At 36.8% G+C, this 13,421-nt stretch overlaps 1 protein-coding gene across 3 annotated transcripts in view; it reads left to right on the top strand.

Moving 5' to 3' along the window:
- The window catches only part of ror1 (receptor tyrosine kinase-like orphan receptor 1), a 206,726-nt gene that overhangs the window by 181,816 nt on the left and 11,489 nt on the right, over window positions 1-13,421 (top strand). For 2 of the 3 annotated variants that reach the window (XM_055165151.1, XM_020924654.2), the window contains 3 exons: window positions 8,969-9,096; window positions 11,668-11,985; window positions 12,978-13,223. In XM_055165151.1, coding sequence (XP_055021126.1) covers window positions 8,969-9,096; window positions 11,668-11,985; window positions 12,978-13,223 — 692 coding nt within the window. Of the gene's footprint in view, window positions 1-264; window positions 295-8,968; window positions 9,097-11,667; window positions 11,986-12,977; window positions 13,224-13,421 lie in introns of those variants that run through there. The other variant, XM_055165152.1, reaches the window with a different exon arrangement.

Below are 13,421 nucleotides of genomic sequence, written 5' to 3'. Positions count from 1 at the left end.
TTCATTGTTAAGCTCTGTAACCGTGGTAACACAAGCACCAGCAGAGACTTGAGTACCTCGCTTGCCCTCCTGTTCCTTCTCTCTGTGGTCTCGGGCCAATGAAAGCCCCCAGCTCAGAGGGACATCATAACATTAAACAAAAACCACCCTATCCCTGCGATCCATTGGTGTTTTGGGGTAAATGTCACTCTAACTGGCCCATGATGTATTTACAGTTGATGGTTGCAACATAGCACTGTAGTTTTGATTTCACAAGACTGGACAAGCCATGGCAACATTCAACAGAGATGAAAGGTTAGTAAGACTGGTATGTTTTGAGAGGTTGTGGTGCATTCTATCTTCTTTGTCACATTTTGGAAAAGTTGTTGGGGACATATTTTGTTTTCAATTTTTCACTCTTTGTTCTTCGTATTGGTTTCTATTTATCCGTTCTACCACAAGTATTTGACGTTGGACTTTCCCTTAGTGTGTTTTTTTTTTTTTTTTTTTTTTTTTTTTTTCTTTTGTTTGATTTCCCGAAACCCTATCCGTTTCAGTCAATTCTTTTTGTATTTGCAGAACCTTAAAGGCCCTGTAACCGATTTCCCCCATATACTGGAGCAAAATTTGTCTTTCCACAGTACAGATATGTTGTATAAGCAGGGTCAAAAAAGGCCTGTCTGTATCTAGAAAGCATTTTCTTTTCCAATAATAAGGAAGTGTGTGTTAGCATGCTAGTTGTCGTGAGCCTTACCATCATGGCAAAACTCCACTCTGGTCTCTTTGTTTTCACATTTTTAAGACAAAATCTGACTTAAAGCAGCTTAAAGGTTATGGCCCATGCTCTCTGATGTTGTCCCAGGTGTGCAATAAAGTGGATGCCCCTTTGTCCTGGACGATAATTCAAGGGTGTAGTTCAAATTGCATAGTTCATAGTTCTTGACATCAATCGGATCAAACAATCGGATCAAACTACAGAAAAAAGCCTGTCCAGTAGGCTCTATTCATGCTTATATCACAATTATATATAACGTAATATAATATAATATGATATAATAAAATATAATATAATATTTGAAGGATCTGTCTTTGTTTGATTTTTGTGATAGATGTATGTTGTCTCAAATGTACCTTTTTTTTAGTGTTCTTGTGATTTTGTACGAATGCTTGGATCTGTTTCTGCAATTATTCTTTAACTATTTATTTTGATATGGGAAATATTGATAGTTTGATAGATAGTCATGAATTTAGTCATATAGTTTAATCTTGTATATTTCAAATAGTTTTCTTCGCTCTATTCGCGCTCTATTCACGCTTACATCACAAGCCAGGAAGATGTTTGGAAAGATGCGATTACAACTTCTCAGGCCCAGTTTTCTTCATCTAAATCACCTAGATCACCTAATCAACAATTACAACCAATTACAAAGAGATGAGGCGCCAAATTCAAGATGATTCCAAACAGCACATACATATGCAGTCTTCATTTTACCTCTGATCACATTTATTTCAATGGCTATTTTATGGGTTTGCTTTTCTATGACTTTTTAGGGTTTTAGGACTGGCAAGGTTATTGTTATTTTGTAATATCTTTTGTTGTTTATTATGTTACCTGTTATATGTGCAGCACTTCGGAAACACTTTTGTTTATAAATTGTGCTATAGAAATAAAGTGGGTTTTATCACAGTCGGTTTTAATAGATCCATGTTAGGCAAACTAATTTTTGGGAACTACAAACTACGAAGTTATAATCGTATCTTTCTAAACATCTTACTGGTTTGTGACGTAAGTGTGAATATAGCCTATATAGTATGAGACGTACAAAGGACAGATAATTAAAAGGCCTTTATTTACATAGCCTAACCAAGGTATATTGGCCAGTATAGTTTAATGAGTCATTATACAACTTTTCTGAGGGAGGGCCTGCAACCTTGTCATTGCCATAGAGGCATTATTGCTTTGCCTGTAATGTTCCACTGTATGGCATTAAGCCTATAGATCTCCATGAAGCTATGCTGATGGCAGTACTACATCAAGTTACATCAGATCTGTGGAGAAGTGATGCCCCAAATTAAGAATACAGGGGTTTTTTTTTGTTAGTTTTTTTGTTTTGTTATGTTTTTTTCGCTCTTTCAACTATAGAAACACCTGTAACTGAATAAATGTAAGATATTTTTCACTTTAATGTCATACTGTGAAACATTCCAGGCAAAGTAATCACATGCCCATAGAGACGAGCTGAAAAAGTTACTTAGTGCACTTTTAAGATTGCAAACTACATCCATATAAAGTCATTTCAGCAAACAATCTTCTAAAATCTTGCAGTATTTTTCCGTAAATCCACACATAAGAATTGCAGTAGACTTGACATGAGAGATGAAGGAAGAACTTGGAAGACTGTCACAGCCACAATTCCTTGTTTAGGTTTTGTGGTGAGCTCAGTTTTCTGTTTAGTTGTGGATTAGGGCTATAGCTGGTCCTAGAAGACTTTCCTTGTAATTAGCTATTATAAGAGCTGACACACACAGGGCCCGTGGCGTTGGTGTGTAAAATGAAGTCCTGAGCACACATCCCATGTTTATACAAATAGAGACCGCACCAGACTGGAGCTCCTGGGATAGTTACATACACCCACGAGAACCAGAAAGCACTGAAGTGTGAGGGGATTTATGGATGCTTTGTAGTGGCCAGGTTTGGAGATGTGCTTCATTTTATTGAACTTGTTTGAAGGGCCCATATTGTGATATTTTCTGATTTATGTTATAATGTTTCCTTATCAAAAACATACCTGGAGTTGTGCTTTATTTTGTTCACACATGTTTAACACACAAAGCTGTTAACTTGTAAAACTACTACTATATGACATTACAAGGTAGAACAGAGTATTTTGAACTTCACACAACATATGTGAATGCAACAAAACACAACTCCAGGTAGGTTTTTGAAAAGGTAACAGCATTATAACATGGCTTAAAGCTCACAAGAGTCAATTTTGCATAATATAGGATGTTTAAAGATTTTGACAAAGGCTGCACAATCGAAATTACAATTTGAGTAGAAATTTCAATTGAGACTTTGCAGCTGATGTCATCAACATTTCCTGGGACGGTGATGCTCACTGAAAACACTGTTCTGTCTGAGGCTTGTTAGACTTCTCTGAGTTTTATTTGAACACAATCTGACCAGAAAGTGATGGTTTAGTTAGAACTAAAGCACGTGAGCTGATTTGTGCTGTTAAACAAGTCTCTCACACAGAAAATGTGTTGTTTAAATCCATTTTGTATATTCTTTAAATTTTCTTATGCAGTTTCTTAAGTTGTTTAAAGGGACAGTTCAGAATTTTGGACATAGGACCTCATTTCCTAGTGAGCCAGAGTGTTGGAGATGTGTGGAGACACTTTTTTAATTATTCCATCCAGTCCTTGTATTTGCAGAGGTCACTGGTCCTAGGCTAGTGCATGTCAATGGCCATAGTTATCCTGCCACTAAAAACAGTCACTCAACAAAACACCCGAAGCAAATCTATTATTACGTCAGACTGTTGATGTAAATGTCTGTGTCAATAGAATAATTTTAGAAGTAAAATCAACCTTGCATTTGAAGGATTTATGTCTGAGCAGCAGCAGCGAGTTGTACTTCCTGATAGAAAGTTTGGCAGCAGCAGCCTGATATATGAGAAAATAGTCCCTCAACATGCGATGATTCATGCGATGCAAGGTTAGTTTTATTTCAAACATTATTCTATCAACACAGACATTCACATCGACAGTCTGGCGTAATAATAGATTTGCTTTGGGTGTTTTGTGGAGTGGGTAAGACTGTTTTTAGTGGCAGGCTAACTATGGCCATTGACATGCACTAGCCTAGCACCAGCGACCTCTGCAAATACAAGGACTGGATGGAATATTTTAAAAAGTGTCTTCACACGTCTCCAACAATCTGGCTCACTAGGAAATGAGGTTCTATGTCCCAAATTCCGAACTGTCCCTTTAAATGTTGTATCAAATCATGTTTAGAAAAGTAAGAAATTGTGAGAAGTCTGTGAATAAACAGTGCATTTTTGGAGCAATTGCATACTTCTTTAAAATCGTGCTTGCATATCATCCAACTTACTGCTACTCCATATTGTATCCATACTAGTCGAGCTCAGCGTACATGGGTGGAAAATTGAAATGTAGAGGAATCCGTTTGCGTTTTTGGTTCAGTCCCTCGGGGGAGGCTGCAGTTATAATTTACCAGTGGGGATTTGCTGCACTGTGGTCTGTAGTCTGTTTTCCCTTGTCATTTTCGTGTCTGTGTGTGGCTAGACCAAGGCTGTCCAGAATATATGATCACACCATTACTGACCTATATCTATCTCCTATTGGTGGTCTTCAGATATGTGATGATGTCATACTCTCAGATGAGGGGCAAGAGACAGTTTTTCTTATTGATTACAGTCTGCTTTGCCATGAAATATTCCAAAGATAAATTCACAGATGTTGAACCTGATAATTTCTATCTGTGAACTTGCTATATGACAACATAATTTTACATTTTGAAGGCCCCATATTATTATTTTCTGATCTATGTGATTATGTCTTCTCGTCAAAAACATACCCTGAGTTGTGTCTTGCATAATCCTGCATATTTAAGATGAGTTCTTCTCTCAAACACTCAGTTTCGCCTTGTGATCTCAGGTGGTAATACAAGAAGTGCTTCACTATGTATTTAAACCCCATTGGTTGTTTTCAGATTCTAGAATGTGATGATGTTATATTCTCAAATGAGGGACAAGGGACAGATTTTCCTATTGATTACTTTGTACTTTACAATAAAATGTCCAAAAGGTAAATGCAGAAATGTTGAATCTGTTAATTTTGGTTAGTAATTTGACTCAAGAACTCACAGTATTACAACAAAAATTTGCATTTAAACAATATTAAAGATTATGTTATTAGGTAATTTTTTCAGACCAAGAGTTTGTTTTCATACCTGACAATTTCCACGAGCGCTCTTCCTCATGTGGTCATGTGATGTGGCAGATATGAAAACAAACTATTGGTCTGAAAAAGGAACCTAATAACATTAACTAAATAATAACTTAACAACAATAAACTTTTCAATGACTTTTTCATGACCTAAAGTGAATTTCCATGACTTTACGGCACCTACATGTATAGAATTGATCAGACTTTTAGGGCTAAATATGAAATGTGAACCCTTTCCACTCACCTTATGGTTTGGTATTATAGTTTTTGAACATTCAAAATACTGTGAGTGCATTTATTGTCATCTCTTTTAAACAAAAGGCGTATACGTTCAGAAATAATCATAATAGTCTAATGAGACCTTAACAGAACGCTGTAGTTGCATGAAAGAGATTCTAAAATTCCATGACTTTTCCAAAACTTTCATTGAATTGACAAAATTTCATGACTTTTCCAGGCCTGGAAAATGACATTTTCAATTTCCATGACATTTCCAGGATTTCCATGATCGTGGGGAACCCTGCCATATGCATTACATATTATTGGCCTATCGAATGTTGTGATATCACGTGAAACCCAGCAATATTCCTTGACTAGAATCATTCGGATAGTTTCAGCCCTGGAATTGTAAAATCTCTACTGAATAAAAGGCAAAAGGTAGCTGTGAATTTGAAAACCACTTCATGACATCACAAGATGGAACAGAGCATTTTGAGCTTTGAAGATGTATACAGACTAATAAAGAAGGACTACTTAAACATGTCTGAATGAAACAAAACACAGCTCTAGAACAGTTTTGGATGAGATAACAACATTCTAACATGCTGCTCACTATAGTAAATTCTGTATAATTTTCCTTCCCCTTCCCTCTTCCATCTGTATTATCGGTCTATAGAGTGCTGTGATAATCTAAACCCCAGCCATTGCACTTACTTTGTTACATTGAATGAAATGGCACTATTTTTTGCTACTCTCAAATCTTTTCCCGTCATATTTATCTTACTAGCCCAAATCCCACTCTAGATTTTCACCTTGGGACTTTTGCTTTTTGCCAGCGGAAAAAAGACTGCGGTTTGATGAAGAGGTGCTAAGCTGTTTGCAGACACACCGCAACATGCACTTAGAATTATAAAGCTCCACATTTTAGTAGGAATTACATATTTGGTGAACCTAACTTTAAATTAATCTCTAAATGTTATCTAAGCATAATGTTCTTTGTGTCGTTAGCTGTAACCACCGCTGGGTCTGGGAAGAACGTTGAGCAGCAATGACTTGGGAATGGAAAACTTATTAACTTGTTTTTTTTCTAAATCTCCTTCTAAAATGTTAATCTCTGCTTTTTTTATTATGAATTACCAATATTTATTTAGTTATTTATAAAATTTTATGATTTGTTGACACCTGCCGCTCCTTGCTACCTGTCACCTTGTGGGCACCTGCACCTTCAAAGCGTCCCATTAAAGTTTTATGGGCTGTTAGATAATTAGTCCACATAAACATGCTGTGAAGTTACGATGTTTACTGCAGCTACAGTGGGAAGATAGTAAGAAGTGCAAATGAGTTTACAATTTTCTTTTATAAAAATAGAACCCTTTTTAATAATTCATATGTTATTTGAAGGATCTGTCTTTGTTTGATTTTTGTGATAGATGTGGGTTGTCTCAAATGTAGCTTTTTTAGTGTTCTTACGGTTTTGTACGAATGCTTGGATCTGATTCTGTAAATTTCTTTAACTATTTATTTTTGATTTGGAAAATATTGATAATTTGCTGTCATGAGTTTAGTCATATAGCAAAATCTTGTATATACCAAATAGTTTTCTTCTTAAAATATTGCAGAAAATGACTATTAAATTACGACTATTAAATTACTAGCGATAAACTACTCAACAACTCAAAAGTACCAATCCTGACATCCTTTTTAATGACGAAATTTTAAGAAATTGTTCCAAAGACCTAACCTTGAGTACATTGTTTCCCAGAGATTGGGTCATGACCCTCAGGTGGATTGGAAGAGATTCATTTTTGGGTCGCCTTGTCAAGATCTGCATGTAGGTCTGCAAGAAACATGACATTTTCAAAAATGAAGACAAAGCACAGAAACAGACTGAATGCTGCACCTGATCTGCTTTTGCACTCTCCTTCTGTACCCGGACTGGAACGAGCTACAAAAATGCAGACAGGCCCACCTATCGCATTAGAAATGTTGAAGTGTTAAGACATGTTTTTAATTATTTCTTATCTTTTTGTAATTATTTTATTGACTATTTTGTTCCAGTATTTGTTCAATTGAATCTTGAAAAGAAAAAGAAACTAGCTACATTTAATCTCCAAATAGGAGACTTATGGATCCTTTTATTGCTGCTTCAATTACTGTTTTTCATTGTTTAAAACTTGAGTAATACTAACTGTTCAGAAAAACGATCAACAATAAAATATCCTCATTAATGTTCAATAATGATCAAATCCACCCTTATTTTGTGACTTACAAATAATGTCTATTGACGTGGGTTATGAAAATATTAAAAATATGGATCAACAGAAAAAAAAATAAATAAATTGGCAAACACTGCTTTAGTAGATGGTCTGAAGCTGAAATCTTTTACACCAGCACATCATGACTAAGCAACCAGCCCTCATTGTACTTTAAATAGTGTTCAGTCAATGTTTAACAGAGAAGCTATTATTGTCTGCCAATCAGATGTATAAATTAGATATAGATTAGAATACAGTAAACCAAATATCCAAAACTGTACCATCAAAACAGTTGCGCATTCATTAAACTATAGATAAATGCATCGATTAGTACATAGTAAACAATAAATGTTAGTCTAATGAGGCAATACAATTTGTAAGACTACAAAGAGCTACTTAAACACTTGTACTTAACTCCCGCTTGCTTTCAGCATAAGGACAACATATGCATTTTCAATCAGTGTGGGCGTTTTCTGCCTGGCTCCGTGTTAATGTATGTTTATGTGCGGTGCTCTACATGTATGCTGGAGTATAAACTGTGGTGGTGCCGCGCCTGAGGTCTCTGTGTGGCACGGCTTCTGCACGTGAGTCTTTAGTGTGAGTCTTTAGTGTGAGTCTTTAGTGTGAGTCTTTAGTGTGAGTCTTTAGTGTGAGTCTTTAGTGTGAGTCTTTAGTGTGAGTCTTTAGTGTGAGCGATGTCCTCTCAGCGTGCGGTTTGTGTGCGCTGTGCAGGCCTGGTGTAGATGAGGTGAGAGAAGTGGGCGGTTGAAAGATGCCTGGACGCTTTCAGAGAAGGAATTAAAGAACAACTATACATGAAAACCTTACTTGTAACTGTCTGCTTAAGCTGTTTGTTTTGTTTGTGACTGGAAATTACAAGGTGGTGTCACGTATCATTGCACATACAGTGGAAGTGGGTAGTACTCGCATTTATTCAACTGTGCTTTCTTGAGTCACATTTAAATCAAATTGTATATTTCGGAGTAGTTATCACACTCCATAGTTTTACTTATTTGAGTTACTTGAGTATTTTGCAGTTTAACAGTATACTCTAATAGATGCAAAGTTTTGGTTACTATAAGTGGCAAACAACAACTTGGAATTTAGAATATGAATCTTGTTGGGTTTTTTTCTCTTTCTAACTTATATTTTATTAATAATTTTAAGTACAATTTTCTAGTCACAAGGGGAGGGAGTTTTGCTTGAAATAAGAACAAAAATCTATAAATAATACTATATTCATTATAATATGTATAAATAAATCTTAGTTGGTTAAAACTATTAAAAAAATACATATATGGATTTTTTTTTGTGTCATCCCAACATCGTTTCTGTGTTGTATAGTGAAAACCGTTCATTTACAAAGGTATACAAGCAAAGACTGCCCCCTACTGGTGCCTTGATGCATTGCCACAAATGTATTATATTGCACAGCATTCAGGATCAGCCCCTTCCCCTCTGGCTTTAAATTTTCTTTTTTAGATATATTTTAATAAACACATTTCTGTCAGTAACCATTCTATTCTGTTATTTTTGTCTTGTAGTGATGATTTTGACGAGGAGGGATTCTGCCAGCCGTACCGGGGCATCGCCTGTGCCCGCTTCATTGGCAACCGCAGCATCTATGTGGACTCTCTACAGATGCAGGGGGAGATCGAGACTCAAATCACAGGTAAAATATGCCAACATTAAAGCTGTACTGAGTACCTTTTTTGTTGGGCATCCGTCACCTGCCTGTTTCTATGCATAGTTCATTGCTCTGCCTGGAATGTTGCACAATATGACTTTAAACAGCTCTACCTTACATTTATTCAATTACAGATGTTTTTATAGCTTAAAAATACCTAGAAAAATTCATTCTGACTGTGAGCGGGGTCGCCTCTCCACAGATCTGACCTGTAACTTACCCTGATTCGGTCTCCTTGAAGAAAGAAAGGTTTAATTCCGTACCATACCTGTGAAACATTCCAGACAAAACAACAACATCTCCATGGAGAGAAGCACTTGATGAACCCTCTGCCCGAAAATTTACACAATGCACCTTTAATCTTAAAATCTTTTCCTGGCATACATTTTGACAGTTCTTTTTAAGTGTTCTAAGGAAGTTGTTCAGTAATGAGTATGAATGAACACACCTTAATGAAAATCCGGTCGGAAGGTGAAAAGTTCAGGTGAATTTTGTTTTGCGCACACATGGGGTTCATTTCATGTCCTACCTGTTGCCTATGATTTGCATGTTTTTTGCAAATTAAGCGATAAGGGTCATTTAAAATAGACATAAGAGGGGTCGTGAACCTGCAGTTTAATATGAAACATAGGTGACATATAAAGATTTATAGCTAGGGGTCAAAACAAACTCACTATGGGGTATAAATCATGTATGGAATTGCCGGGAGTATTTCTATGCACATAACTTTCTTTAATGTCACCTTAACCCAATCCAACATTATTAGAAACTGCAGGAAGATCTGGACAGGAGCCAGTTTAAGTCCGAGCACTTTATATTCACTTGTCTCATCTCCCACATAGAGCCCCACACAGCCATATGTTTGTAATAACAGTGCAGTACCACAATGAATCACACACTTATAACTGCACTTTATTTTGTCAGCCGAGTCTTTTGATGTTTTAAGAAGTAATGTGTTACTATTGTCTTTGAATTACATACTACTTCCCCCTTTCATTGTTTTTCTCAATGGGAGTAAAACAGATTTCGTAAATTATATGGGAATTGGCTTCATTCTTAAATAAAATATGCAGTGTTTAAGTGTTTATAATGAGGTGGTTCTTAGCATTGCTTACTGTGAGCTTCCAAAATAAATTTCAAGATTATTGGTGTAGGCCTTGTGCTCTGCTCCATCTAAAATGTGGACGGTCTTGCATGGTTCATAGACTGCAGATGATATGAGGGTGTAGTCTGTATAACAATCAAACTATCCTTGCAGATTTTTATTTATAAAGACAACTGATCGAGCAACTAACCGTTAAACCAAAAACACCATCTTCTTGTTATGGTGATATTCACAGATGGGGGTTTTTCCTATTTATAATGTTGTACAGCCATGAAATATTCAACAGGGAAATTCACAAATTTTGAACCTGGACATTTCTAGTACTGACTGTACATCAAAACTCACAGTATTGAAATAAAAATCTGCATTTTAAAGGCACTAAACCTGATTTTTACTGTCTTAAATGGTATAGCTGAACTAGTTTCACTTATAAATTCAGGGCATCCTAATTATTTACTTTCATTTTACCTGACCCACCTGTGTAAAGGGCCCATATCACACTATTTTCAGATCTATGTTATAATGTTTTAGCCAGGCTGGCACAACCTAGTGCCTCCGCTCAATTTCATTTCTCTCCATCGACTAGGTCAGGAATCAGAATACACTAGACGGTTTGTATACCACACAACAGCCAACCAGCAAAGAGCTGAACCAACCAGAGCTGCGATAGCAGACTGCATACTCTATCCTCCTTTGGACTTGCTTTGTCAAATACAAACTTTGCTTTTTTTATTGCACCTTTAATTTGCAAGTTCACCATGTGGAAATGACAATGATCGTTGACAGATATTTTCACTCTCTGCTTTGTTCGCTGATGTGCCAGCAATTACTTGGACACCACTGAACGTCCCGGCGCATTACATACATCACGACCAAATAGCAGTGATTGGTTAAATAAAAAAGAATACACATCTACCATCAAGCGAACGAATCCTAATGCTGTGAGGTCAGGCTGATGAATCAGACTAATAATCTGTCCTCATCAAAAACATACCTAGAGTTGTGTTTTGTTTAATTCACACATGTTTAACACAAAGACCCTGCTCACAAACAGCAAACACTCTGTTCCACCTTGTGATGTCATGTGATAATACAGGAAGTGCTCCACTGTGTTTTTAAACTCCATACACCTTCACTAGAATAATTTGGATCATTTAAAGCCCTGAAATTGCCTGTCTTTACTAAACTAAAGGTAAAAGGTAGTGGTTAACTTGAAAACTACCATGACATGACATTTTGAGCTTTGGAGATGTAGACAGACTACTAATACAAGGTTAGTCAAATGTGTGAATGAAACAAAACATGACTCCAGGTATGTTTTTGATGAAATGTTAACGTTCTAATATGGTTTACAGATCATAAGCATAATATTGTATCTTCAAATAGTACTGGCCTATCTATAGAATGCTTTATTATCATCTAAAACCCTTCTATATTTGTCTTCTCTGCAGCTGCCTTCACCATGATCGGCACCTCCAACCACTTATCCGACCGCTGTTCCCAGTTTGCCATCCCCTCCCTCTGCCACTTTGCCTTTCCGACGTGTGACCGCAGCTCGGGCACAGACAAACCCCGGGACCTGTGCAAAGACGAGTGTGAGATCCTGGAGAATGATCTGTGTAAAACCGAGTACATCATCGCTCGCTCCAACCCCATCATCCTCAAGAGGCTCAAACTGCCCAACTGTGACGACCTGGCCGCGACCGACAGTCCCGAGGCCGCCAACTGTCTCAGGATCGGTATCCCCATGGCAGAACCCATCAACAAGAGTGAGGATTATGAGTATCTTACTGGAATAACACAAGGGGCTGTTATGTAGAAGGTGTTTGTAGTGCCAGTGAAATTGGTTGAAAGATTTTTTTTTTCACATTTTATATTGAAATAATGGAAAGAAGTGAAATGTTACTCTAAGGAAAGACACATGCTTTTAAGTTTACTTTTTAAAAGACCATTATAGAGACCATAATAAAGTAGTTTCATTTGTAGTATTCTTAAAGCAATCACTGTAGAAAATATCAAAAGTATATGTATTTATTTATCAATGGCACTAAATAACTAATATTATAATAAGCTTTTATTAGCCTTTATGATAGCCTTTAACTAGGGGTGTAACGATATCCAAGTATGAACCTCACATACGATATTTATTGCAATATCATAGGAAAGCTCACGATATGGTGGGGAGGCATGATTTGGAATGTAACAATATACAAATCTCTATGTACCATCACAGTACAATATTTATTGAGATATTTTGTGGAGGCTAAACAGCTAAAACTGTTAATGTGCTACTTTTTCCTTTTAAAATGCCTTGACAAGACTTAATCCAAAGAACTAAGACTTAAAAGTGTAGTTTCCTCTGTCTTTTTTTTAGCTACTGCTGCACCAAAACTCTTAATTTAAACAAAAAGACTTGTAATTCGATATGTTGTGATGGTTCACGATATTATTGTGAGAACTTTGACGATACAATCTTACAATATTTTGGCTATTGTTACATCCTTATATATAACACATTAGAGTTTGGCCTAAACACAGAACTAAACCTGGACTGGACCCAGACTAAACCAATTCTATATTAGAACTAAAGTGGGCTCCAACCAAGACACAGGCCAGTGTAACCTCATCCTTGGCTATGTGTTTTAAGCATCCTTTCCTTCAACCACTCCGTAGCCCTTTTGATATATTTACATCATCATCTTCATATACATAATTAGTCAGAACTACACATACTTATGAGCCATTGTTTTGTTGTTTTCAGATCACAAATGCTACAACAGCAGTGGGGCAGAGTACCGTGGCACAGTCAGCATGACCAAGTCTGGGCGCCAGTGTCAGCCCTGGAACTCGCAGTACCCCCACAGCCACACCTTCCTGGCGGTCCGCTACCCAGAGCTCAACGGGGGTCATTCCTACTGCCGCAACCCCGGCAACAAGCACGAGGCCCCCTGGTGTTTCACTCTGGACGAGCGGGTCCGCATGGAGCTCTGTGACATCCCCATCTGTGGTGAGTCAACTTAGACAATCATGATTCACAACTGAAAACACTTGGGAAAACTTGCATAAAACCTTGTTACCCAATAATAAAATATTGTTTTAGCTTTTAAACAAATCACATAAACCTTTGATACTGTAAAACTTCAGACTTGATTTAGATAAGTCTCTCTGACAACCACCAGTCACAAACACAATTCACTTACAAATA

This window comes from Boleophthalmus pectinirostris, unplaced genomic scaffold (assembly GCF_026225935.1).
Source record: "Boleophthalmus pectinirostris isolate CB_2022bp ecotype Guang Dong unplaced genomic scaffold, ASM2622593v1 HiC_scaffold_7, whole genome shotgun sequence".
Lineage (NCBI taxonomy): Eukaryota > Metazoa > Chordata > Actinopteri > Gobiiformes > Gobiidae > Boleophthalmus > Boleophthalmus pectinirostris.
The sequence above is the reverse complement of the archived record's forward strand: the minus strand, read 5'-3'. Positions and strand labels throughout refer to the sequence as shown.